The 26358-nt window shown below is 41.3% G+C and overlaps 1 protein-coding gene across 4 annotated transcripts in view; it reads right to left on the reverse strand.

Annotated features, from left to right (window-relative positions):
• Positions 1–26358, reverse strand: part of LOC140204311 (cytokine receptor common subunit gamma-like) — a 53044-nt gene that overhangs the window by 11314 nt on the left and 15372 nt on the right. For all 4 annotated transcript variants that reach the window (XM_072270924.1, XM_072270926.1, XM_072270927.1 and 1 more), the window contains exons 2-7: positions 25170–25257; positions 8505–8686; positions 6932–7074; positions 3941–4106; positions 2888–2978; positions 582–666 (exon numbers count right to left, since the gene is read on the reverse strand). In XM_072270924.1, the coding sequence (XP_072127025.1) occupies positions 582–666; positions 2888–2978; positions 3941–4106; positions 6932–7074; positions 8505–8686; positions 25170–25257 (755 nt within the window). The remainder of the gene's footprint in view (positions 1–581; positions 667–2887; positions 2979–3940; positions 4107–6931; positions 7075–8504; positions 8687–25169; positions 25258–26358) is intronic.

The raw sequence follows: 26358 nt of genomic DNA on the forward strand, positions 1-26358 counted from the left end.
GCAGCCTTAGGTTAACTTAACTAACTCTACACCAGATCACAATAACACCCGTATCATGCTTCCAATTATAAAATCAAACCTGAGACACAAGGGATTCTGCCACACACACACACACACACACACACACACACACACACACAAATCAGGTAGGATTTATGGAGGGAAACAACAGTTGAGAGCCTTAGCCTGAGATATTGACTGTTAATTTCCTTCCATTGATACTGCCTGGCCTGTTGAGTTCCTCCAGCATTTTGTGTGTGTTGCAGACTTTTACGTGACTAATGAACAGATTACCACTGTTTCTTGTTACCATTGCTTCCATCTGTTCAGGCGTTGCTCCTAACCTATCCCTACATTTCCACCCAATACTCATCGAATCTATTCACTATTTTGTACTTTAGAGAGTGAACAGGATCTACCCTAATTCTCAGTGGAGAGCTGGGAGTTGATTAGGATGGTTGCTCCACTGTTTCTTTCTTCATCACTGTCAGCTATGCATCCAATCGCTACTGGCCAAAATGCCAAGAGATTGAAAATGATTTTGCTTCCATGAATGGAAAACAATTTCTTTTCTTGCTTACCTGGAAATTTCCATTGTGATTGTTGAAAAGAGGGTCAAAGTTTCTGCCTGGATTTGGAATTTTTGGGATGATAATCACCTTAAACCTGCAAATAAAAAAATAAAAATGGACATTATCATACATTGCCCAGAGCAGACAATCAGACACTGAATAGGCAATGCCATTGTTAATTTTGGTACCAAACTGATGGTCAAAATGCAACTATCAACTATTTTTCAGTTGGGCTTACTAAATGACCCCAGTAGTAGAATATTTGATCCTGTAAGGGAGTGGAACAATTAAATTAACTGCAAAGCTACACATTTTCATTTCCTGAGATAACATGCTTTGACCTAGATGATAAACTGTGACCAGTGCCAGCTATAACCTGTTTTTGAACTTCTTTTGAAGAACTGTGTAGTTATCCTAGTGTCCTGACGAAGGGTCTCGGCCTGTAATGTCGACTGTACCTCTTCCTAGAGATGCTGCCTGGCCTGCTGCGTTCCACCACCATTTTTTGTGTGTTGCTTGAATTCCCAGCATCTGCAGATTTCCTCGTGTTTCCTCTTGCTTTGTGCCTGGAGACCCACGCCATCCCAAAGTTCAAAGTAAATTTATTAACAAAGTTCTTATACAGTGTGCACCATGTGCAACCTTTCTTGCAGGCATTGACAGTAGAACAAAGAAATACAGTAGAATCAATGAAAAGCTGCACTCAAAGACTGGCAAACAGCCAATATGCAAAAGAACACAAACTGTGCAAATAAATAAATAAGTACTGAGAATGTGAATCCTTTAAAGTGAGTCCATGGGTGATGTGTTGTGGTGAGTGAAGCTATCCACATTGATTCAGGAGCCTGATGGTTGAGGGATAATAACTATCTCTGAAACTGGTGGTGTGGGACTTAAGACTCCTGTACCTCCTTCCTGATGGCAGCAGTGAGAAGAGAGCTTGCCTCTGGATGGTGTAAGCTCCTGATGCTGAATGCTGCTTTTCCGCAGCAGTGCTCTGTGTAGATGTGGTCAATAGTGGGGAAGGCTTTTCCTGTGATGGACTGGGTTGTGATGAGATTATTTTTCTTCTTTAACAGTCTCATGGAATCAGGGAGGATGCTTCCATTCTGGTTTTGTTGATTCTGATGTATCTGGTGAGGCCAATGTGGGAACCACAAACTGAAGCATAACATTAATAAATAATCAACGTCATTATAGTAGGTTATCTAGTTAATGTACAAACCAACCTCTATTATTTATTTATTTGTTTGTTTCTTTTGTGTGTTGGCAAAATTTATTTTGTACATGTTGCTTGTCAGTCTTTGGAATGTGCAGTTTTTCACTGATTCTATTGTACTTCTTTGTTCTATTGTAAATGCCAGCAAGCAAATAAGTCTCAAGGAGACATTTGGCAATATATATATACACACTTTGATAATAAATTTAATTTGAACTTTGAACATCCTTTAGATGACAGCAAAGATTGTACTTCCAAACACAGTATCCTTGGCCACAACGATACTTGGAACATTCTGAGATTTTAAAAAAGGCACACAGCAGAAATTCAAATCTTTCTTTGAAGTTTGAATTTTGTCTAGTTCAATTAGGTTTGCTTCAATGTTCCAGTGTACATTCATTCGTTCATTACGTGCCATGTCATGTGATGTTGGCGAAAATGAACTTTCCATGACTATGATTGTTCTTGTCAAATTTTGCTACAGAAGTGGCTTCCCATTCTGGGCAGTGTCTTTACAAGACAACTGATCCTAGCCAGGACTTGTGATGTGCACCAGCTGCTCCCATGACTTCACCTGACCTTGATCGGGGGGGGCTAAGCAGGTGCTACATCTTGCCCAAAAACGACTTGCAGGCTACGGAGGGAAGGAACGTCTTACACCTCCTTTGGTAGAGACATACCTCCATCTTCCTACCCAGTGTACATGTGACAAATAAAGTAATCTTTAAATCTTCATCTTTGAAAGTTCATGTTTCTTCAGATTTTGGTCCCGACCAGTAGGATATTACTACATAGGCTCCTAGCCTGGTGTAACATCATCCCACCACTTGACCTCCCCTCAATCACATCAGAAAATTACATAGCTTTGATCCAAAGGAACTGTAGAGTCACGCCTATCTATTGAGCTTCACTGACTGTGTTTCTAAGAGCAGCCCTTCATAGAAATGGACTCTATGCCAGGTAAGGTGGCTATAATATTGTGTGCATTCTGTGGCCTATCGTGGAGCAGCATGCCCCTGTTAATGTACAAATAGCAGAGGAATGCAGCACAGCATGAGGTAGTATTTTATATGTATGCTAATCTTTGGGACCTTACCTTTCTATCCTTATGAGACAGATTACAAGTAAAATTAATACCGATAGGGAAACCACGGTGATGTAGGTTTTGAAAGTCTCTTTTGAATTTTCTGCAAGATAAAACAACACATACTTTTCATTATTTCATATTTTCTTTATAATTCTGTTATTATCTTTAAAATTCCCTGCCACCTACAATGCTTTAGCTCCATCCCTAAATAAGTATTTTGCCCCATTTGTTGATCACTATTTGATCGACTATACATTTCACCAGGAAACACTTATGTTTTCTCCCTGTCTGCGTCTGTTCTGTATGCTAACAATTCTTACTGCCACACCATGTGAGCTTCTCATGTGAAATTAAGAAACTTTAGAAGGTGTATAGTACTAATTGAGAGTTCTGAATTGGTATCACTAATGCCACCTGCTGGTTTATCCAGTTGGACAGGCTTTGGGAGATATTGGGAGATCTGAGCACTATTGTTAATGAAGGGATTTTTAGAGCTGGGCCAGTGGACCTCTACCTACTCAGAACAAACTTCCATCACCATGTGAGAATTATCTGCCTTGCTAGATTCACTCATTGAGAATCACCATGATGAACTGTCTTGGAATCTTGGATTTTGTTAAGTTTGTTCACACTATAATGAAATGGAGAGGAGCGCCTGGAATGATTTTTTTTTTGGAGGAGGGGTTTCTTTCATCTCATTTAGTACCATTCATTTAACCAGTAGATGGTGGGTTCAATTGTAACATTTAAGAGAAGTTTGGATAGGTACATGGATAAGAGAGGTGTGAAGGTCTATAGTCTGCGTCCAGGCAATTCTATGAGGCAAAAGATCAGGGTGGCACTGACTAGATGGGCTGAAAGTTCTGTCTATGTGCTGCAGTGCTCTTTGGCTCTAAAAGTTGCATACCTTTCCTCCCAAGCATTCCAACTCCAAATAACACTTGCTATTGGCTCCCAGCAGGTGGAAAGCCCACGTCATCAGAAGCAACTTTAGAATAGAACATCCTTAAGACACGTTTTATGAAGATCTTGTCAATGGTTTTACTTGCATGTTTAATTTACCTGTTTGGGTATCACTTTTACCCCAGTGAACCGGGAAGCTCCACTCACTCCACAGTTGAGTTGTGCCACAATACATGTTAATCTTGCTTCTCACTTGAAAGGTGTAGAACTTCTCTGGATCCACACTAGCCAAATTAAACTTTGTCTGTACAGTGACCGATGCTTTCTACATGGAGGAATCATGAAAAAGTGGAATGTAGTCAAATGTGATGATGAGTTTAATATCAAAATACAGAACTTAACAATGTGTTCTCAGTCTCAATGATGCAATCTCAATGGCTCTCCGCATGGCTTTAGACCACCTGGACAACAAAAACACCTACGTCAGGATGCTGTTCATCGACTATAGCTCAGCATTTAATATCATCATTCCCACAATCCCCACTGAGAAGTTGCAGAACCTGGGCCTCTGTACCTCCCTCTGCAGTTGGATCCTTGACTTCCTAACTGGACCACAATCGGTGCGGTTTGGTGATGGCATCTCCTCCTCGCTGACGATCAACACTGGCACACCTCAGGGGTGTGTGCTTAGCCCACTGCTCTGCTCTCTATATACACATGACTGTGTGGCTAGGCATAGCTCAAATACCATCTATAAATTTGCTGACAATACAACCATCTCAGGTGGTGATATGCCAACTAGTGGAGTGGTGCCACAGCAACAACCTGGCATAACGTCACTAAGAGGAAAGAACTGATTGTGGACTTCAGGAAGGGTAAAACGAAGGTACACATACCAATTCTCATAGAGGGATCAGAAGTAGAGACAGTGAGCAGTTTCAAGTTCCTGTGTGTCAAGATCTCTGAGGAACTAACCTGGTCCCAACATATCAATGTAGTTATAAAGAAGGCAAGGCAGTGGCTTTACTTCATTAGGAGATTGAAGAGATTTAGCATGTCAACAAATACAATCAAAAACTCCGATAGATGTACTGTGGAGAGCATTCTGACAGGCTGCATCACTGTCTGGTATGGTGGGGGGGGGGGGGTTGCTACTGCACAGGACTGAAAGAAGCTGCAGTGGGTTGTAAATCTAGTCAGCTCCATCTTGGGCACTAGCCTACAAAGTACCCAGGACATCTTCAGGGAGCAGTGTCTCAGAAAGGCAGCATCCATTGTTAAGGACCTCCAGCACCCAGGGCATGCCCTTTTCTCACTGTTACCATCAGGTAGGAGGTACAGAAGCCCGAAGGCACACACTCAGTGATTCAGGAACAGCTTCTTCTCCTCTGCCATCTGATTCCTCAATGGACATTGAACCCACGAACACTACCTCACTTTTTTTAACATGCAGTATTTCTGTTTTTTTTGCACATTTTTAATCTATTCAATATAAGTATACTGTAATTGACTTACTTATTCATTTATTATTATTATTTTTTTCTCTTCTATATTATGTATTGCATTGAACTGCTGCTGCTAAGTTAACAAATTTCACGTCACATGCCGGTGATAATAAACCTGATTCTGATGTTATCAGTTATAGTCTGAAGACAAATGAGACTGCTGAAACCTAGGACAAAGAACAGAATGCTGGAAGAACTCAGCAGGTCAGGTAGCATCTGTGGAGGCAAAAGGTAAAAGCTGATATTTAGGATCAAGATCCTACATCAGCTCTGGGATGGAAGAGGAAAGACTGCCAGTGTATAACCATAAGAGGGATGGAATGGAGAGATGATTGGTTAGTGCAAGGGATAGAAGCTGGTTGAACCAGGTGGGGATTGGATGATGGGCAGGGGGGATCAGGTGATTGAGGGGACTAGGAAAGGTGAAAAAAAGAAGTGGAAAATTAAGGTGGATGGACACAACACATAAAATGCTGGAAGGACTCATCAAGTCAGGCAACATGTATGGATGAAAATGGACAACTGATGTTTCAATTCGAGAACCTTCATCATGGATGCATGAGTGTGCATGGGACAAGAACACTAGGGCAACATGGGAGTGAGTAGGGGAGCTGAAATTGTATGCAGTCAGGAACTCAAGATGCCCATTGCAAAGCACAGGGGCTCTGCAGAACAGTTGCTTAGTTTATACTTGGTTTCAGTAAGTTAGAGAAAGCCACATTATTATCACCAAATGCAGAAAACGGTCAATGAGTGACCAGAAAACTATTCACTCATTAACTAGATACCCTGTTTACAGCTTAACTCCATGGCCACCCTAGTTTTACCCAATTGGAGACATCTTCCATCCCCTCTCTTTCCCGCAGCTTAACAAACTTCTTTTCTCTCCTTCAACACACATCAGAGTTGCTGGTGAACGCAGCAGGTCAACTTCAGATTGCGGCCTGGCCCAGATGCTAGCAGGCATGAATTTCAGATTGCAGATGTCGGATCCATGCCTGCAATCGCCGTTTTTTTGACTTTGTCATGTTAGGCAAAGATCGCAAGATCCTACATCTGCAGACCCCAGAGCCTGCTGGCCCGGGTGCTAGCAGGCATTGAACTTCAGATTGAAGCCTCTGCCATTGATCTCGCCGGCTCCAACACCTCAGGGTATATTGACCTGCTGCATTCACCAGCAACCTTGATGTGTGTTGCTTGAATTTCCAGCATCTGGATGTATCAACGTTTGGACAGGTTGATACTTGTATAGGAAAGTTGCAAAGGCATATGACCAAAATAAGGCATATGGAACCAGCTTAGGAAGATATCTTGGTTGCCATGTACAAGCTGAGCCATAAGACTATAAGACATAGGAACATTCACCCATTGAATCTGCTCTGCCATTCCATCATGGCTGATTTATGTGCATTATCCTATAGCTCTATGTCTATTTTACCAGCTGAAAACCAGATTTCCTTCAGTGTGAGGAAAGACCAACAGAGGGGAGCTTGATCCACTCAAGTTGCCAGAGGGAGGAATCCTTCATCTTAATTGACAGTGGCAGGTGTTACACCACTTCTGCTGCTCTAACCCACTCTTAAAAGTTAGTTATTAGCCTCGATAGGAAACTCATGTTCATCGTGTAGTCACTGCCACTCTGTACCTGCCACTCCTTGTCCTTATTATTCTGGTGCCTGATTTCATATTCCAAACATCTCGCTGTTCCCATTGGAGCATCCCATTCCAAGAGGAGACCATTGTTTTCTGTAGTATTCACTGTCAGGTTTGCAGGTGGAAAGGGTTGCACTGAAAGGTAGCAAAGAATTTTAGTCCTGTTAGAAAAGGAGCTTAATCCAAGCTTATCACAGTGGAGCTTCTTCAGAAGAATTTGGGCATCAGTTCAAATTCAATTCAAAGATTGCATATTGCAATTTCCTCATCTGTAGGATATGGAAGAAAATTTGCTACGTTATTAAGTATCTAGACACATTGGTTACAGATCTGTAGACGTGTTTGATTGCATACTGTCCAGATGATATGAATTAATCTGAAATAAAAAGCTGGAGTCAACAATGGTGATCATGAAACGTTCAAAAGATAAAAGATTAGCTTTATTTGTCACCTGTACAACGAACACAAAGTGAAATGCATACTTTTCATCAAATCAAATCAGCGAGGATTGTTCTGGGCAGCCTGCAAGTGTCACCATGATTCTGGTGCCAAGCTAGCATGCCCACAGCTCACTAACACTAACCACATGTCTCTGGAATGTGGGAGGAAAGCAGAGCACCTGGAGGAAACCCAAACAGCCACAGAGACAATGTACAAACCCTTACAGACAGTGGAGGAAATTATATGTGGGTTGTTTGCCCTCTAAAGTGTTACGCTGAGCACTACTCTACCATCCCACCTGAAACTTTCAAACTAAATGTTGGTCTCTCTTTGATCAGAGATTTAAAACTCAAAATTAACTTGCCTAAAACATCTCTTTGAAGCTTTTTCTCAAAGATTCATTTCTTCATATGATTATTAAAGTATGTGTAACTATTAGTTCATCATTTATATTGAATTATTTTCTTACTAAATAAATAACAGACTTACTTTTTGAATGTAAATTAATGGTTTTAACGCCATGGTCATTGCTGGGGTCGGACCTAGTGCAGCAATTCAGAGTCACAATAACAAATCAGAAACCATTGATAAAATTAAGAGAATTGGGTAGAATAAAGATAACTGGCAAATCAGCCAAATATTGAAATCCAAACCAGCAAAAACTCTAGTTTTGCAACTGAGCTCACCATTGATCATTTGAGGATAGATTGCCTTAAAATTCAAAGCAAACCATTACATAATAGAATGCTATCAGCAGAAATTAATGTGATGACACGCAAGTCAACAACATCTATGATCACCTTTGAAGATTTATGTGTAATATGCCCAATTAACTCAATCTACGATATCTTTAACAGCACCATGCCCTACAAGAATAATACTGCCAGGACCTAAGTACTTTACGGAAACCCATCAGTTAACTTACATTGACATCACTGGCTCCAAGTGTTATACTAGTTCTGAGTTCTCTCAGCATTGACCTGAGCTGGAACTTTTTTTTGACACACTTCTTCAGTCACTGGACATTAATATAAATAAATAGAATAATCTTCTCCAAAGTCAACTTCTTGTGTGATTTTGGCTTTACCAATCTCAGCCAGTGCTTTGTTAACAAATACTCTTACCTTGGTCCTGGAGCTGAAACTTTTTGGTTTTTGTTATAATGTTTCCTGAATCACTGGATCCATTTATGAAAATGTGAAAGTCTTTGAATTGTATAATGCCATCGGCCGAGAAATTGCATCCAATGTTATAGCCACCCTGCTGAATGTAGTTCCTACATTCCTGTGGTTGTTGTGAGAAATACCTGCAAAGAAAACCAAGTAGCCATATTTTCTGTTATGAGTGGGAAATTAAACATTGTAAAAGTTATACTTATGAAATGATAAAAAGAAAGAAAGATAGTTTAAAGATTCATACACATAGTACTGTTTTTTTTAATCAGTGCTACTTGTTTGAAAAACAAGTATTTTCAGAATGGAACTTGATAAGATAAATTCCATGTTGAATCATCGCCACTTTGAAGCATTAACTGAAAGCATCTGATCATGATCTATTCCATATTGATAATGAGAATTCAGCATCTGATTATCTGATAACATTCTGAAGAAATTGATTAATCTGAAACACAAGAGTTCCTGCAGATGCATCTTCTTCAGCCATTCACCTTTTCCACTGATCACCTCGCAGCTCTCACATCATCTCCTCTCCCTCACCCATCTGCCTTCCCCCTCGCCTGGTTTCACTGATCACCTTCTGGCTTGTACTCCTTCCACTGGCCCCACCTGCTTATTCTGACTTCGTCCCCCCCCTTTCACAGTCCTGAGGAAAGGCTTCATCCCGAAACATTAGCTCTTTCTGCTGCTCCATAGATGCAACCTGACCGGCTGAGTTTCTCCAGCATTCTGTATGTGTTACTATGGGTTAATCTCAGTTGTGATGCAAGGTTTCAACCTGAAATGTTGAAAATTTTTTATTCTCCACAGACACTGCTTGGCTTACTGAGTTTCTGTGGCACAATATTGTTGCTCCAGATTCCAGTGTCTTCAGTCTCTTCAAATTCAAGTTCAAGGTTAATTATTATTCAACAATACATAAATATAGCCAAATGAAACAGCGTTCCGTCAGGACCAAGTACCAAACACATTACTAACTGCACAAAGCACAAATAGCAAATATAGTTATGATTTCAGAAAAAAACATACAGCCACAAAGAAAAACAAATCTAGACCAAGGCCCTGAGTGGCATGCCTGTAGATGGTCCTGGTCCAGCTCGTTCATCCTCTGGGTGAACACTGGAGGGCTGGACCAACAGGAGTGGCCAGCTCTCTACCCTGCAAGGATTCTAGTGTGTACCACAGAGACTCTCGCAGACTGCCTCGGCATCTTGTCTCCTATTCAGCTGCAACTGGTGTCACCGTGGCAACGCAGCTCCCCTGCCATTGCTTTCGTCAATGAACCAGTGAACTGGACATGTGGCATTGTGAATTACCCATGTCCATCGGGGTCTTGATACCAATAAAAAAAATTCCAAGACAATCACTCGCTATCTTTATTGGACCGCGTATCTTCTCAGCACCATGGCGACAACACAACAACTGTATGCAATAAATCCAGCTCCATCACTATTGAGCAACTCACTGATGGGATAGTACTGCAGCACTTGCATTAATACCATCCACACTAACTTGCGATTGTAAAAAAGACGTAAGGGACGAACAAATGCACCTTTGATTGGGTCCGGTTTGGCCAATGTGTCCAAGAACATCATCATCTTTCCGGATTTTTGTATCAAGATTAATCTGTACTTGGAGATTTGGGATTTTTTTCAAGGACAGTTAAAATAGCTTTGTCAAATTGGCATTCCTGATTTGAATTTTTGGAAGAGATAATTTAGTACGTTGATGAGGATATTGCAGTTGACGGAGTCTATGTGGGCTTTAGTAAGGTCCTGCATGGGAGGAACCTATCTCATCCAGGGCAATTTAGTGCATTGAATTTAAAATTAGTTGGGTGATAGGGGATAAGGGGTTGTCTTTGCAATTGAAAGTCTGTGACCCATGGTTGATCAAGAAGGTCAATGCTGGAGCACTTACTTACCAAGTACTTTACCAATCTGGACAACATATTACCCGCAGCACCAGGGGTCTGAACATGGTTGACCACTGCTATACTACGATAAAGAATGACTACCGTTCCATGCCTAGAGTGTATTTCGGGAAATCTGATCACTTGGCTGTCCTCTTCCTAGCGACATGCCTTTTTATGCTTGCCTTGACCATGGAGGAAACTTCACGAACTAACTCCCACAGGCCCCAATGACCCTGTTACTTCAGTCTCTGTGGCTGATGTGAAAGAATCCTTCAGGAGGTTGAATCCACGGAAAGCATCTGGCCCAGACAGGGTACTTAGCCGAGTACTGAAGACCTGAGCTGATCAGCTGGCTGGAGTGTTCACCAATATCTTTAACTTCTCGCTTTGACTGTCTAGAAGGCTTGACACCTGCTTCAAGAAGGCTTGAATTATACTGATGTCTAAGAAGAATGTGGTAGCTTGCCTGAAATGCCTATAGCACTTACATCCACAGTGATGAAGTGCTTTGAGAGGTTGATGATGAAATATATCAACTCCTGCCTGAGAAGTGACTTTGATCTGCTCCAATTATCCTACCATCACAACAAGGCAACAGCAGGTGCCATTTCGTTGGCTCTTCACTCAACCATGGAACATCTGGACAGTGAACATGCATACATCAGGATGCTGTTCATTGACTACAGATCAGCATTCAATACCATCACCCCCTCCAAACTAACCAATAAGCTCCAAGACCTTGGCCTCTATACCCCTTTGAGCAGATGGATTCTCGATTTTCTCACTTACAGACATCAATCAGTTCGGATTGACAACAAAATCCCCTCCACAATCTCATCAGTTTGGGTGCATCACAAGGGTGTGTGCTTAGCCCCCTGCTCTACTTGATTTACACTTATGACCGTGAGGCTAATTACGGCTCCAATTCCACATTTAAGTTTGGTGACGACACCATTCTCATTGACTGAATCAAAGGTGGTGAAGAATCAGCATATAGGAGGAAGATTGAAAATCTGGCTGAATGGTGCCACAACAACATCATCTCATTCAGTTCCACAAGGCCAAGAAGCTGATAATTGACTTCAGGAGGAGGGAACCGGAGGTCCATGAGCCAGTCCTCATCAGATGATCAGAGGTGGAGAGGCTCAGCAACTTTAAGTTCCTCAGTGTTATCACTTCCGAGGTATTGTCCTGGGTCCAGCACATAGCTGTTGTTATAAAGAAAGCATGCCAGCACCTCCACTATCATAGAAGTTTGCAAAGATTTGGCATGTTATCCATAACTTTGATAAACTTCTATAGATGTGTAGTGGAGAGTATATTGACTGATTGCATCACAGCCTGGTATGGAAACACTAATGCTCCTGAATGGAAAAGCCTACAAAACGTAGTGGATACTGCCCTTCCAACCATTGAGCACATCTACATGGAGTGCCATTGCAGGAAAGCAGCATCCAGCACCAAGGACCGCACCATCCAGGCCATGCTCCCTTCTTGCTGCTCCCATCAGGAAGCATGTACAAGAGCCTCAGGACCCACACAACTCGGTTGAGTAACAGTTATTAGCCCTCAACCATCATGCTGTTGAACCAGTGGGGATAACTTCACTAGTCCCATCACTGAACTGATCCCACAACCTATGGACTCACTTTCACCTTCACCTCATGTCCATGACCTTTATTGCTGATTGATTGATTGATTGATTGATTGATTAATTGAATGACTGACTTATTTTTTTTGTATTTGCACAGTTTGTTTTCTTTGCACATTGGCTGTTTGTCCTGTTGGGTGTGGTCTTTCATTGATTCTATTGTTTCTTCTTTTTACTGTGAATACCTTCAAGAAAACAAATCTCAGAAGCCTGAAGGCACACACTCAGCGATTCAGGAACAGCTTCTTCCCCTCCGCCATCCAATTTCTAAATGGACATTGAACCCACGAACACTACCTCACTTCTTTACTATATATTATTTCTGTTTTTGCATGATTTTAATCTATTTAATGTACATATACTGTAAATTGATTGATTGATTGATTGATTGATCTATTCATCTTCTCCTATATTATGCAATGCATTGAACTGCTGCTGCTCAGTTAACAAATTTCATGACACATGTTGGTGATAATAAACTTGATTCTGATTCTGATTCTAATTCTGAAAGTACATATATGTAATTTCAAAATAAATTTACTTTGAACTTTGAACTTGTGGAAAAGTTACCTCTCAGCAGACTTCTCCCTATATCTATAGTCCCCCAGACCACGCAATATCTTGGTGAATCTCCACTGTATCCATGCCATTCCCGTAGGGTGGCAACCATACTGTACACAGCACTCCAAGTCCAGTCAATAAGACAATGAGACCTGACGACACAGGTGCAGAGTTAGGCCACTCGGCCCATTGAGCCTGTTCCGCCTTTCCATCATTGTTCATTTATTATCCCTCTCGACTTCATTCTCTTGCATTCTCCCTTTAATCTTTGACACCCTGACTAATCAAGAACCTGTCAATCTCCGCTTTAAATATATTCAATGACCTAGCCTCCATAGTCGACTGTGGCAATGAATTCCACAGATTCCTCACCCGCTGGTTGAATAAACTCCTCCTAATTTCTGTTCTAAATGGAGATCTCTCTCTTCTATGGTTGTGCCCTTTCATCCTAGACTCACCCATGATAGGAAATATCCTCTCTACATCCTCTCTATCTAGGCCTTTCAATATATGCTAGGTTGCAAAGAGATCCCACTCATTCTGCTAAATTCCGGTGAGTACAGGCCCAGAGCAATCAAATGCTCCTATACATTAACCCTTTCCTTCCTGGGATCATTCTCATGAACCTGCTCTAGTCCTCTCCAATGCCAACACATCATTTTTTAGATAGGGGGCCCAAAACTGCTGACAATATTCCATGTGCGGTCTCGCCAATGCCTTATAAAGCCTCAGCATCATAATCTTGCTCTTATATTCTAGTCTGCTTGAAATGAATCTTAACATTGCATTTGCCTTCCTTGTCACTGATTCAAACAGCCAAGTTAACCTCTAGGTAATCCTGTACATGCACTCTCATTTCCCTTTCCAGCTTTTTAATTTTCTCTCTACTTCAAAAATAGTGTATGCCTTTATTCCTTTTACCAAGGTGCATGACCATACTCTTCCCTACACTATATTCCGTCTGCCGCCTCAGCAACTCTTCTTTCTATGGTAGTATCTTTACTGTAATACCATGGCTCTTCTCTTATTAAGCAATCTCACTTCCAAGTAAACAACATCTACTGACTCTCTTTTGCTAATCTGTTTGTTATTTCCTCAAATAATTCCAACAGATTTGTCAGGCAAGATTTACCCTTAAGGAAACCATGCTGACTTTGGCCTACCTTATCATGCACTTCCAAGTACCCTGAAGCCTCATCCTTAATAATGAATATCATCCCAAACACTGAAGTCAGGCTAACTTGCCTATAATGTTTTTTCTTCTGCCTCTCTCTCTTCTTACAGAGTACACTGACATTTACAATTACCAGTTCTCCAGAACCATTCCAGAATCATTACTAATGCCTCCGCAATCTCTTCAGCCATCTCTTTCAAAACCCTGGAGTGTACTTTAGGGGACCTATCTACCACAGTGAAGACCGAGACAAAATATTTATTGAGTTCATCCACTATTTCTTTGTCCCCAATTACTACTTCTCCAGCATCATTTTTCTGCAGTTTAATGTCCACTCTCATCTCACTTATACTCTTTTCATATATGAAAGAACTTTTGGTATCCTCTTTTGTATTTTGGCTAAGTTACCGTCATATTTCATATTTTTCTCCTTATGTACTTTAGTTGTCTTCTGTTGATTTTTAAAAGTGTCCTAATCTTTTAACTTCCCACTAATATTTGCTCTATGATATGCCCTCTCATTTGCTTTTATTCTATCTTTGACTTCCCTTGTCAGCTATGGGTGCCTCATCCTCCCTTTATAATACTTCTTCGTCTTTGGGATGTATTCATCCTGCCTCTTCAGCATTGGCCCCAGAAACTCCAGCTACTGCTGTTCTGCCGTCATCCAACCAAGTTTGGCCAGCTCTTCTCTCATGCTTGTGTAGTTCCCCTTATTCCACTGTAATACTGATACATCTAACTTTATCTTCTCCCTCTCAAACTACAGAGTGAATTCTATCATATTATAATCACTGTCTCCTAAGGGTTCCTTTACCTTAGGCTCCCTAACCAAATCTGGTTCATTTCACAACACCCAGTCCAGAATTGTCTTTCCCCTAGTGGGCTCAACCACATGCTGCTCTAAAAATCCATCTCAAAGACATTCAACAAATTCCCTCTCTTGGAATTTAGCACCAATCAGACAAACCAGAGTATTGTAAATCTTCAACATAATGTCCCGGATCTTTATATTCTATGCCCTGATCTACAAGAGCACACATGCCCTATGCCTTTTCACCACTCTGCTGTCTGTATTGACACTTCAGAGAATAATGGATTGAACGTCAAGGTCTTTCAGTTCATCTGGACTCTTCAGTGTTGCCATTTACTGTATGTGTCCTAACCCACTTCACTTCTCAAAATGCATCAGCTCATACTTGTTGGGTTTAAAGTCAATCTGCCAACGCCACATCCAGCTCTCCCTCTGGTCTGAATCCTGCTGTAGCATTCCTCACTGTCCACAACACCATCAACTTTGTGTCAAAGGCAGAATTGCCAATCATATTTCCTGCATTCACATCCAAGTTATCAATGCCTCCCATGTGAGAATGTGGGAGAATGTGGTTAAAAAACATAAAAGTTAAGCTCCTAGAGTATATTGATGAACAGAGGGACTTTGGTGTGGATGTCCATAGATTTTTGAAAGTGGCTGCACAGGAAGATAAAGTTGTGAGGAATGCATATGGTTTGCTGGCCTTCATTAATACAAGATTAGGGGGTTATGTTCCAAATTTATAAAACCTTGCTCTGACCTCAGCTGGAGTACCAGATATATTTCTGGTCACCCCACATAGGAAGGATGTGACCATGCTGGAGATGGGACACAGGAGATTACCAGGATTTTGCCTGGGATGGACCAATTTATTCATGAGGGGAGTCTAGACAAACTAGGCCTGTTTTAACTGGAGTGGAGGAGTTTAATGGGGTACATGATTCAGGTACAGTGGATTCCAGTTACTTGGGCCATTAGCTAATTGAGGCAGCCACTTATTTGGATCAACTCTTAAAGAACAAAAAGAAATCAAAACAATAGTCGGGATTCCCTTCAGTAATTTGGAACACTATGCCGCTTAATTGGGATAGGATACTGTTGCTGAACAGTTTCTATCTGTCATCAGTAGCATTTGTTTGTCTTAAAAAGCAGTGATTTTTGTCACTGACAGTTGGCAAGATATAGGCAGTAATATAATTCGGAAGCATTCAGGTTTTAAGATGTCAGGAACAGCTGGGAATGAAAATAAAAGGATTTCTCCACTTCAACGAGTTAGGCACGATGAAGAATTTGAAGGTATGGACAAACGTCTTGAATGTCACAATGAAAATTAAGATTTTGAGAATGCAATAATCAATAGCATTCTATGAAGGCGTCCTAGGTGGCTACACTGATTTTGTTCATTTGGTGGTGGTTGTACATATCCGATGATGACAGGAAAACCTGAGCAGGAGAGTTTTTAAAGTGGAAAAGCTGCTGCACTGGGGCAGTTCCACCCTCTTGACTTTAGAAGTCCGGATCCAATGCTATGAGTAGATTCACAACTGGGATCTTCCTTGGTTGCAGAAGTTGACCATAAACTCCTTCTGTGTCACGTCATGCCCTTTGCTCTCTGTGGGGCATTGCAGAACTGCCTTCTTGGCCGTTAGATCACATTGTAGATCTCATCTGCTCTGTCTATTGGAGCAAACTTCATTTACAAGAAGTCATAAGAACACAACAGCATTCACTGGATGAATTCCCCCCACTAAAACTATTAGGAACTAATGCACAGTTTTATAGTAGTGTAGAGGTATTGATAGTCTTCTAACTTGCTCTGTATTTCATTTAAATATATAAATTTTTACTCAGGTAAATGGTAGTTTGTCTTTTTTATACCTTTTAAACTATTTCCATGAAACTTCCGCTAATTGGGGCAGCCACTTTATTGGGCCAAAATAACTGATCCCAATATGTCCCAATTAACTGGAATCCACTGAAATTAACATTATGAACGGTATAGAAAGGACAGACTGCAGGAATATTTTCCCCTTTTGGAGGTGGATAAGACATACATTTGTGTCAGAGATTTAGAGGGGATTTGAGAGGAAGCTTTTTTGCCAAGAGTGATGAACACCTAGGACACACTACGAGGGAGAGTGGTGGAAGCAGAGCCACTAACAGCATTAAGGAGGTGTCAAGATGAGTGTTTAAATTGCCTGGGCATTAAAAGCCCTGGGCTAAATGCTGAAAGGTGGGATTGATACAGATGGGTGATCATTGGTCAGCATGGACCTGTTGAGTTGAGCAGCCTATTTCCAACCTCTATGAATCTAATACTCACATACAATTCTTATTTGTGACTTGGTTCTTGGCATAAATACTCCTCGAGATCTATGGAAAAGTAATCCTGACCTTATACAAAATAGTACTAGATGTTCAATCCAAAATAATGGGTCCTTTGTGATGTTTGAAGTGGCTACATCAGGAATTCTCATTGTGTCTATTTTACTTGTGAACAGAATAGTTTATAGGGAATTAGATGGCCTTGTGGGATTAATGGGATTGATCTGATAATTTCCATGGACTTGATGGGAAGAATGGCCTCCTTCTACAACAGAAAGAAATATGAAATATGAGAATAGGAAATATATGGATCATTGTGGATTGAATACTCATGCTCAGGCTGGGTTCCTTAAGGGTTAATTTGTAGGTTGAATTGGTGGTGAGGAAGGTAAATACAATGTTAGCATTATTTTCAAGAGGACTAGAATATGAAAGCAAGGACGTAATGCTGAGGCTTAATTAAGCACTGGTGAAGCCTCACTTGGAGTATTGTGAGCAGTTTTGAGACCTTTATCTAAGAAAGGATGTACTGACATGGAAGAATGTTCAAAGGAGGTTCATGAAAATGATTCCAGGATTGAAAGAATTGTCATATGAAGAGATTCTAGTGTCTTTGGGCCTGTATTCACTGGAATGAGGAAGAACTGCTTTTCCCAGAGGTTGGTGAATTTGTGGAATTCTCTGGCCAATGAAGCGGTGGAGGCTACCTCAGTAGATATATTTAAGACAAGGTTGGGTAGATTTTTGCATAGTAGGGGGAATTAAGAGTTATGGGGAAAAGGCAGGTAGGTGGAGATGAGTCCATGGCTAGATCAGTCATAATCTTATTGAATGGCAGAGCAGGCTTGATGGGCCAGGTGGCCTACTCCTGCTCCTATTTCTTACATTTCTATCTTCTTATGTCCTTATGGGGAGTCTAAGACCAGAAGACACAGCTTCAGATAGAGGGACGTTCCTTTAGAATGGAGATGAGGAGGAACTTCTTTAGCCAGACAGTGGTGAACCTGTCAAATTCATTGCCACTGGTGTCTGTGGAGGCCAAGTCACTGGGTGAATTTAAGGTGGAAGTTGATAGGTTCTTGGTTAGTCAGTTATGAGGAGAAGGCTGGAGAATAGGATTGAGAAGGAAATGGATCAGCCATGATGAAATGGCAGAGCAGACTCGATGGGCCAAATGGCCTAATTCTGCTCCTATATCTTATGGTCTTCTGATAAGTAGTAGGTAGCAAAGCACACAGCTGGTAGAGCTGCAGATCTAGAGTTACAATGATCCAGGTGCTGTGTGTGTGCAGTTTGTATATTCCCCTTTTGGCTTTCCCCAAGATGCTCCCATTTCCTCCATCAGCCCCAAAGATGTGCAGCCTGGTACCATAGTTGACTCCTCTTAAGGTGCAGCCAGTGAGTAGGTGAACGATAGAATTTGGGGGGAGTTGATGGGAAAATGGGGAGAATAAAATAGGATCTGTGTAGGTGTTATGTCAATGGATGTTTGACTTGATGTATCAAATATTGTGTTTCCATGATATATGGATCTATGACTCTGTGCCACAGTTTCTCAGGACAAGAGAGGAGGTTGAACGGAAACAATTCTGGAGTGTGGCATTAGCATCTTAATTAGGATTCAGAGATGTAATATTATTATTGGTTATTTCATCCTAAATGAACTGCAGTGAAAGTTCAAGTTCATGTCAATTCAGTGCTCTTGCTTTGAGTTTACACTAATTGCGGGAGATTACTGAAAGCAGCTTTGCATTGCCACATTTTAATGTGTTTGCACAGTCTTCAGAAAATTCCATCTGTTTTATACAGCATGGGAGCAAACGTTGAACTGCTGTCTGTGGGGCCCTTTTCCCATTTGGACTTGCAAGAATGGAAGATCCAACCATTAATTTATTAGATTGCTACAGAAATACAATGATGAAATACAATGAAGAATAGACACTTTTGCTGGAACATGTTGTGTTCAACTCCTCAACTGAAATAGCATAGGGTGCATTTTGTAATTTCTAGATAGAAAAGAATTGACTGCCAAATGTTTGAATGGATAGTCAACCAGTCTGTTCAACTCTTCCAAAGATTCAAAGTACATTTACTATCAAAGCATGTATATAGAATACAGATTTATCTCCCTGCAAACAAAGAAACAAAGAAACACCATGGAACTTGTTCAAGAAAACATCAAACATCCAACGCGCAAGAAAAGAATAAATTGCACAAATGACAAAAAGCAAATGAACAACATAAAATATCGAACATCAAACCAGGAGCAAAGTAGTGCTCAGTTTAGCTCAGTTCAGCGTTGCGCTGCTAGCCCACTCAGGCCACAGGATAAAGCATTCTTCTCTAAAGACTCCAAAATGCATTGATTACCCTGATCAAACTGTCCAAAAACTGCAAAAAAAAGAGTAACCAAAATCTAGGAACATATGCAACATGAACCTCAAAGTCCCCCAAAATGAGTCCACAGCCTCTCTAATTGATCCTTGCAATGTGGATCCTAAGATTCCTGCACTTTCGTCCAGCAGCAGCTAGCAAGAGCAAGAGGAAGACCGATCGAATATAGGCAAATGGCGTTGAACACACGCCCCTCCTCTGCTTTCACCCTTGTTCACTTCAACCTTGCTCAATGCCTCAACCCAAGAAAAGCAATGGAGTAGATCATGGGCTCGTTCCCTCGACACCTCAATCAGTAAAAAACAATGGAGTAGATCATGGGCTGCAGGGTTCCGTGCCTCCAGACCGTACGCTCCACTCCAAACCTCACCAAACTTGCTCAGAGACAGCAAATCGCCAGATCACTCAATCGGTCCAACAACACACCATCAAAATGTAAATTACGTATTACAATCATTTAGGAATAGAATCGTATTTGAAAGAAGAAATAATAGAAGTAGTTTCATGAACTGTCTGCAGGATAGTCACCATTGGTCGCACTGTTTGGTGGTGCCATCCAGAGTAAACAGTCCAATATGTTAACCCAAAGCACCAACAGAGTGCAGCAGCATGCTGTCATAGTCACTAGTCTATTACCCATAGGCCAAAAGTTGAAGGAGAGATTCTTCTCTTCGCAATAGTCCACTGTCCCTGCAGGCTTCAAGGTAGTCACCATTATTCCAGAGCCCAAGGGTGATGGCAACTGTCTTAAATGATTACTGCCCAATGCCACTGACCTCAACAATCATGACGAGCTTTGATTGGCTGGTAATAGATCATTTAAAATCCTAACTTCTAGCTACACTGGACCCTTTCCAGTACACCTACCTCTCAAACTTGCTTACTGACGAAGCCATTGCCTCGGCCCTCCACTCCATCCTGTTGCAGCTAGAAAACAATGCAACATATGACGGGATGTTGTTCATCGACTGCAGATCGGCATTTAACACAATCATCCCTCAGAGACTGGTGGGTAAACTGTCCTCATTGGGCTCAACAACACTCTGTAACTGGATCTAGGACTTCTTGATGGATACACTCCAGTATGTCCAAGCTGGTAGCAACATCTCAGGCTCCATCACATTGAGCACTGGCGTCCCCCAGGGCTGGTGCTCAGCCCACTGTTCACTCACGTCTACATTGCCAAATCCAGCTCGAACTGTATCATCAAGTTTGCAGGTAATACGACAGTGGTTGTCCTCATCGGTAACAACGATGGGTTAGCATAGAGAAAGGAGGTAGGGAAACTTGTCAAATGGTGTGGGAACAATGACCTGAGTTTCAAAGTAGACAAGACAAAAGTGATGATTGTGGACTTCAGTGAGGCTCAGGTCAGCTCTCTCCAATGCAATCAATGATTCTACTGTGGAGAGAGTGAAGAGCACAAAGCTCCTTCACGTGTACATAAGAGATGATCACACCTGGACCCACAACACCTCCTCATTAGTCAAGAAGGTGCAATTTCTGAGGCGAGTGAGGTGTGCAAAGCTCCTCGCCCCTATTCTAACAACTTTCCACAGGAGCATCTCGAGAGTGTCCTGTCTGGCTGCATCATTGTGTGGTACAAAAACTGCAAGGCATCAGAACGCAAGATCCTAGAGAGGTTAGTACAAACAAGAGGATTATCAGGGTGTATCCTTCCCACTATTTGTGCCATTTACCAGGAGTGTTGTATTGTTGAGGATCAGTACCCCTTATCGCTCAATCTCCTCGACCCACTACCATCAGGCAGAAACTACAGATGCATCGAGCCTAGGACTGCCAGACTGGGCAACAGCTTAGTCCCTCAGGCTGTGAGACTAACGAATACCCTGCCACCACTAAGGTCTGGTCAATAGGACAGTGAGCTGTTTACTGTTTAGCTGTGCTGTGGACTTCTCGTGCATTTTTAATGATATTTTATTAATTTATTTGTGGTGATATTTTGTTTTATGTGCTTGTGTGTTATATGTTTTGTGGCTGCACCGTGCTCCAGAGGAACATTGTTTTGTTTGGTTGTGTGTGTGTGTGTGTGTGTGTGTGTATATATATCAGGACAACACAGTAACGTAGTGGTTTGCATGCAGCTTTATAGTGCCAGAGAATGAGATTCTATTCCCTCTGCTGTCTGTAAGGAGCTGGAATGCTTTCCCCATGACCATGACAGTCTTCACTGGGTGCTCTGGTTTCCACCCACATTCCAAAGCAGAACAGGTTAGTAAGTTGCGGGAATGCTGTGTTGGCACCGGAAGCATGGCGACATTGCGGAAGAGTCCTCACATATGCTGGTCGTTGACGCTAATGATGTATTTCATTGTATATTTCAATGTACTGTACATGTGAGAAATAAAGTTATTAAAGCTAATCTTTAAACCTGCTGGTGTAGTGGCATTAGCACTGGACTTCGAGACGACTGGTCCCGGGTTCTAATCAGGTTGGTTCCTTGCACGCTTTCCATCCGTGCTGGGTTGAGCATCGAGCTGGCAACTCGGCCTCATAAAAGACAGATAAATGCTAAAGAAACGGCAAGGTTGTCACCCAATGCACCAGGAAAGGAATAACTTCAACTTTAAAAGTTGAAGAAATTAAATTCAACTGTCTCTAAGTAAATAAATGAATAAAAATATTTGTTAGTTATGGTAACCATAGAATTAGTTCATAATCGTCATCATGATTATGTGCCATGTGACATGACATGGCCAATCACGGTCTTTCCATGACTGTGGTTGATCCTGGCAAATTTTTCTACAGAAGTCGCTTACTCTGGGCAGTGTCTTTACAAGATGGGTGACCCCAGTCAGTATCAATATATTTCAGAGATTATCTGCCTGGCGTCAGTAGAGGCATAACATGACTTGTGACCTGCACCAGCTGCTCATACGACCATCCACCACTTGCTCCCATGGCTTCATGTGACCCCGATTGTGGGGGCTAAGCAGGTACTACACCTTGGCCAAAGGTAACCTGCAGGCCAGCGGAGGGAAGGAGTGCCTTACACCTCCCTTGGTGGAGATGTATCTCCACCTTTCCACCTCGTTCACCATAGACCTTGTGATTCCAGACATTGCAATATGGCTGATTCTTGTCTGTCCTCTGAACTCTAAGGAATGGGTGATAAATGCTGTTTCTCTTGGTGTTGTCCACCTTTTATGAATGAATCATTTTAACAAGATTAATATATGGAATTCTAAATCATTGTGCAGAGCAAAACTGGGCTAATTACTAAGATATACTTGTGTAGGAGGTGAGATAGTTCCAGTTGATCAAATGTGATTAATACTGAGCAAGAGAAATCACTCTATCATGAAAGATTGCTTCTTAAACTGCATGGAAATCACCTTTAGTTGGTATTAAGGAAGATTTATTCCAAACCAAATCTGTCCTTTAGTTGTTGTCTAAATCTTCTGTGTTCTGCCGTGAAAGGAGCTCTATAAATTACATCAAAGTTTGCACTGTACCTTATCTAAGAATACCTAATACTTGACAAAAATGAAAATATTTTTAATAATCCAAATTTTTCTCACAATGTGGCATCAAAACAGTTATAGAGAATTATTACAACATTGAAATAGATACCTTGCCCCACATGTTTCACGCCTTTAATTCATTTCCTCCCACCATATTTCATTTTGCGTCAGCCATGCATTAGGTGGTTTAATTAGTTGCACTCTACTTCTGACTCATGAAGTTGAGGGTTTAAGACCATGCTCCTGTTCAAGATATTGGCAATATCAGCATTTCCTTTGCGAATCCTTTAACTGAGTGACTTGCTCAGTCATTTTGGAGGGCATGAGAACGTCAGAAACAGAAGCAGTATTAGACCATACAGTCTATTATCACTGCTCCAACATTCAGTAGGACTGTGACTGCACCACACCCATAAGACTATAAGACAAGGGAGCAGAATTAGGCCATTTGGTCCATCAAGTCTGCTCCGCCATTCAATCATGGCTGATCCTTTTTTCCCCCTCCTCAACCCACTCCCCAGCCTTCTCCCCGTAAACTTTGATGCCATGTCCAATGAGGAACCTATCAAGCTCTGCCTCAAATACACCCAGTGAGCTGGCCTCCACAGCTGCCGGTGGTAACAAATTCCACAAATTCACCACCCTCTGGCTAAAGAAATTTCTCCACATCTTTGTTTTAAATGGACAAATTTCTATCCTGAGACTGTGCCCTCTTGTCCTGGACTCCCCCACCACAGGAAACATCCTTTCCACATCTACTCTGTCTAGGCCTTTCAATATTCTAAAGGTTTCAATGAGATACCACCTCATCCTTCTAAATTCCAATGAGTACAGACCCAGAGCCATCAAATGTTCCTCGTATGATAACCCTTTCATTCCCAGAATCGTTCTCTGATCCCTCTCCAATGCCACTATCTAAGAATACCTAATCAATGTTCCTCATTCTCCTTTGGCTTGGGGATTCTAAGGATTCTCTACATCTGGGTGAAAGAATTCCTTTTCATCTCTGTCCTGGCTGGTCAAATCCTTATTCTGACATGTATCCATTAGTTCTAAACATCTCAGCCAAAGGAAATATCAACCCTGTATGCATGCTATCAAGCCCCAAAATCTCATCTCATTCTTCTAAACTCCAGAGCGTAAGGCCCTGTCCATTTAATCTCTACTCATTATGAAAAACATGCCTTCTCAGGAAGCAGTCAGGTGAAAAGTGTGCCTCCTTAATCACAGGTGTCTTCTTCCTTAGACAGGGAGCGCATATCTTTACACATGGTCTAGATGTGATCTCACCATGGTCTGTATAACTAGAAGCAGGCACCTTTCTCACTATCTCACACATATATGTAAATTTTTTTTTTAAATAAAGATGAAAGCCCCTGGAACTCATCCTGGTATTGAGCAGTTCGTGGACAATTCATCATGATGTCCACCTTGCTTGACTCTCTTATAATGCTGACAAATATGACACATTATGTTTTGGTAGGAGGAATGAGATGAAGTATTGTAATCTAGAGGGCACAGTTCTAAAATGGTTGCAGGAATAGTGGGACCTGGAAGGAGGTGCATTATATTTTGTAAGAGGTAAGGAAGGTCCAAGAAGCAGTTAAAAAGAAAAAAATAAAGAATATTGGGATTTTATAAATAGGGGCAGAGTAGAACAGCAAGGAAGCCCGCTGAACCTATATAAGGCATTGGTTTGGCTACAACTATGTAGCTGTGGAAGCCACATTATAACAAAGATATAAAGGCCCTGGAAAAGTTGTGGAACATTCTGTCTAGACTCTAGCAATGAGGAACTTCAGTTCTGTGAATTGGCAAAAGAAGTTGGAGTTGTTCTTCTTGGACAGGAAAGTTGCAAGGAGATTTGATAGTGGTATTTAAAGCGATGAAGGGGCATAAAGGGCGTGGATGGGGAGAGCCTGCTTTCATTGAAGGTGATTAGCCAAGAATCCAAAAGCGACATGGTAGGGTCTGACATGCATTGCCAGAGGTGATCCTGGAAGCAGATTCACTTGTAGTTTTCAAAAGGAAGCTGGATAAATATTTCGTTAGAAAATAGAATTTGAAAGGCTGTTGGGGTAAGATGGGATGGTTTGGAGGCAGGGAGTGAGATAAGGTGGATTGTTCTTACTTAGAGGGGGAGTATAGATTTGATGGGCCAGCTTCCTTCCATTCTTTAATCTTTAATTCTGTGATCCTTAATGCCCAAAGATTACCAAAGTACTTCCACATTAAATACTCCCAGAATGAATTCATGGAAGGCCCCAGATGACTTCAGGTGGTTGGCATACTCACCAGAAGTACATCCTGTAATTTATCTTCCCTCCAGTGAGGTTCCATGTACACGTCATATATTCTTCATTGTAGACAACACAATTCACATCTAGAATGGAAGTAGAAGAGGGGCTTACTCATTATACTCAAACTATCCAAACCTAAGCAAAGTATAACAAAATTTTTAATTACAGAACTGATAAACCAGATTCTCTACAGATCCTTGAATTTCCAACCAGCCTAATTTTGAAGTCAGCAACACTGGAAATAAAGAGGGTTGAAAAACAACTGATGGCTACACGAAGACTGTAAAGGGATCAGAATACGTTTGCCCAAAATAGGAGAATGCGGCCTGCAGTTAATAGTGGGTGATTTTAAGATTAATCTGGAAATGTAATGTTGCATTTCTCATGGGCACATCTGGTGTCTGTATTTACTGCTAATATTCCCACAAAATTGCACACAAAGAAAGATGGACAATCAATCTCAAAAGTCAAAAAATTGTGGAAATACAAAAAGAAAGAAAAGATAAATAAGTAAAAGATAAATATTAGAACATGTGCTGTGGAGTGCTTGAAAATGAGTCCATACGTTGTGAAATCAGTCCAGTTTTGGATTGAGCGAAGTTATCCACTCTGGCTCTGATGGTCGAGGGGTAATAACTGTTCCTGAACCTGGTGATTTAGACTTAAGCCTCCTGTACCTCCTTCCTGATGGCAGCAGCAAGAAGTGAGTGTGGTGAGGGTCCTTGATGATGGACGATGCTTTCTTGCAACAGTGTTTCACGTAGGTGTGAATATACGTTACAGGAAAACAACCATGTGGCTGTATTATGGAAAATCCACTTAACATAGAATTGGGATGTTGACAGAAAGACACTTGTTCTGTTCTGCTAAATGCAGAAAAGAGATAGATGCTGCAAGATTTTACCGTAGTTTTAATAGCTTACATATTAAAACAACTGCTCCTTTGAGTACCAATGTAACTGGTTATTTCCCATTACAGTAAAAAGATTGTTAAGGGGAAAACCCACCTTACTTTTACCGTATATTCCATACGTAGTTAAAAGAAAGGATATGTTAAAGGTTATCTTAAATGATAACCTGTTTTGTAACACAGATGCACAGTATATCTAGCCAAGTAGTATAGCTATTTCAATAAAAATACAAGGTGGCACTTGAGTTTCAGTCTTTTTTAACTAATTATTAGT

The sequence above is a fragment of the Mobula birostris genome, chromosome 10 (genome assembly GCF_030028105.1).
Source record: "Mobula birostris isolate sMobBir1 chromosome 10, sMobBir1.hap1, whole genome shotgun sequence".
In the NCBI taxonomy this organism is placed as follows: domain Eukaryota; kingdom Metazoa; phylum Chordata; class Chondrichthyes; order Myliobatiformes; family Myliobatidae; genus Mobula; species Mobula birostris.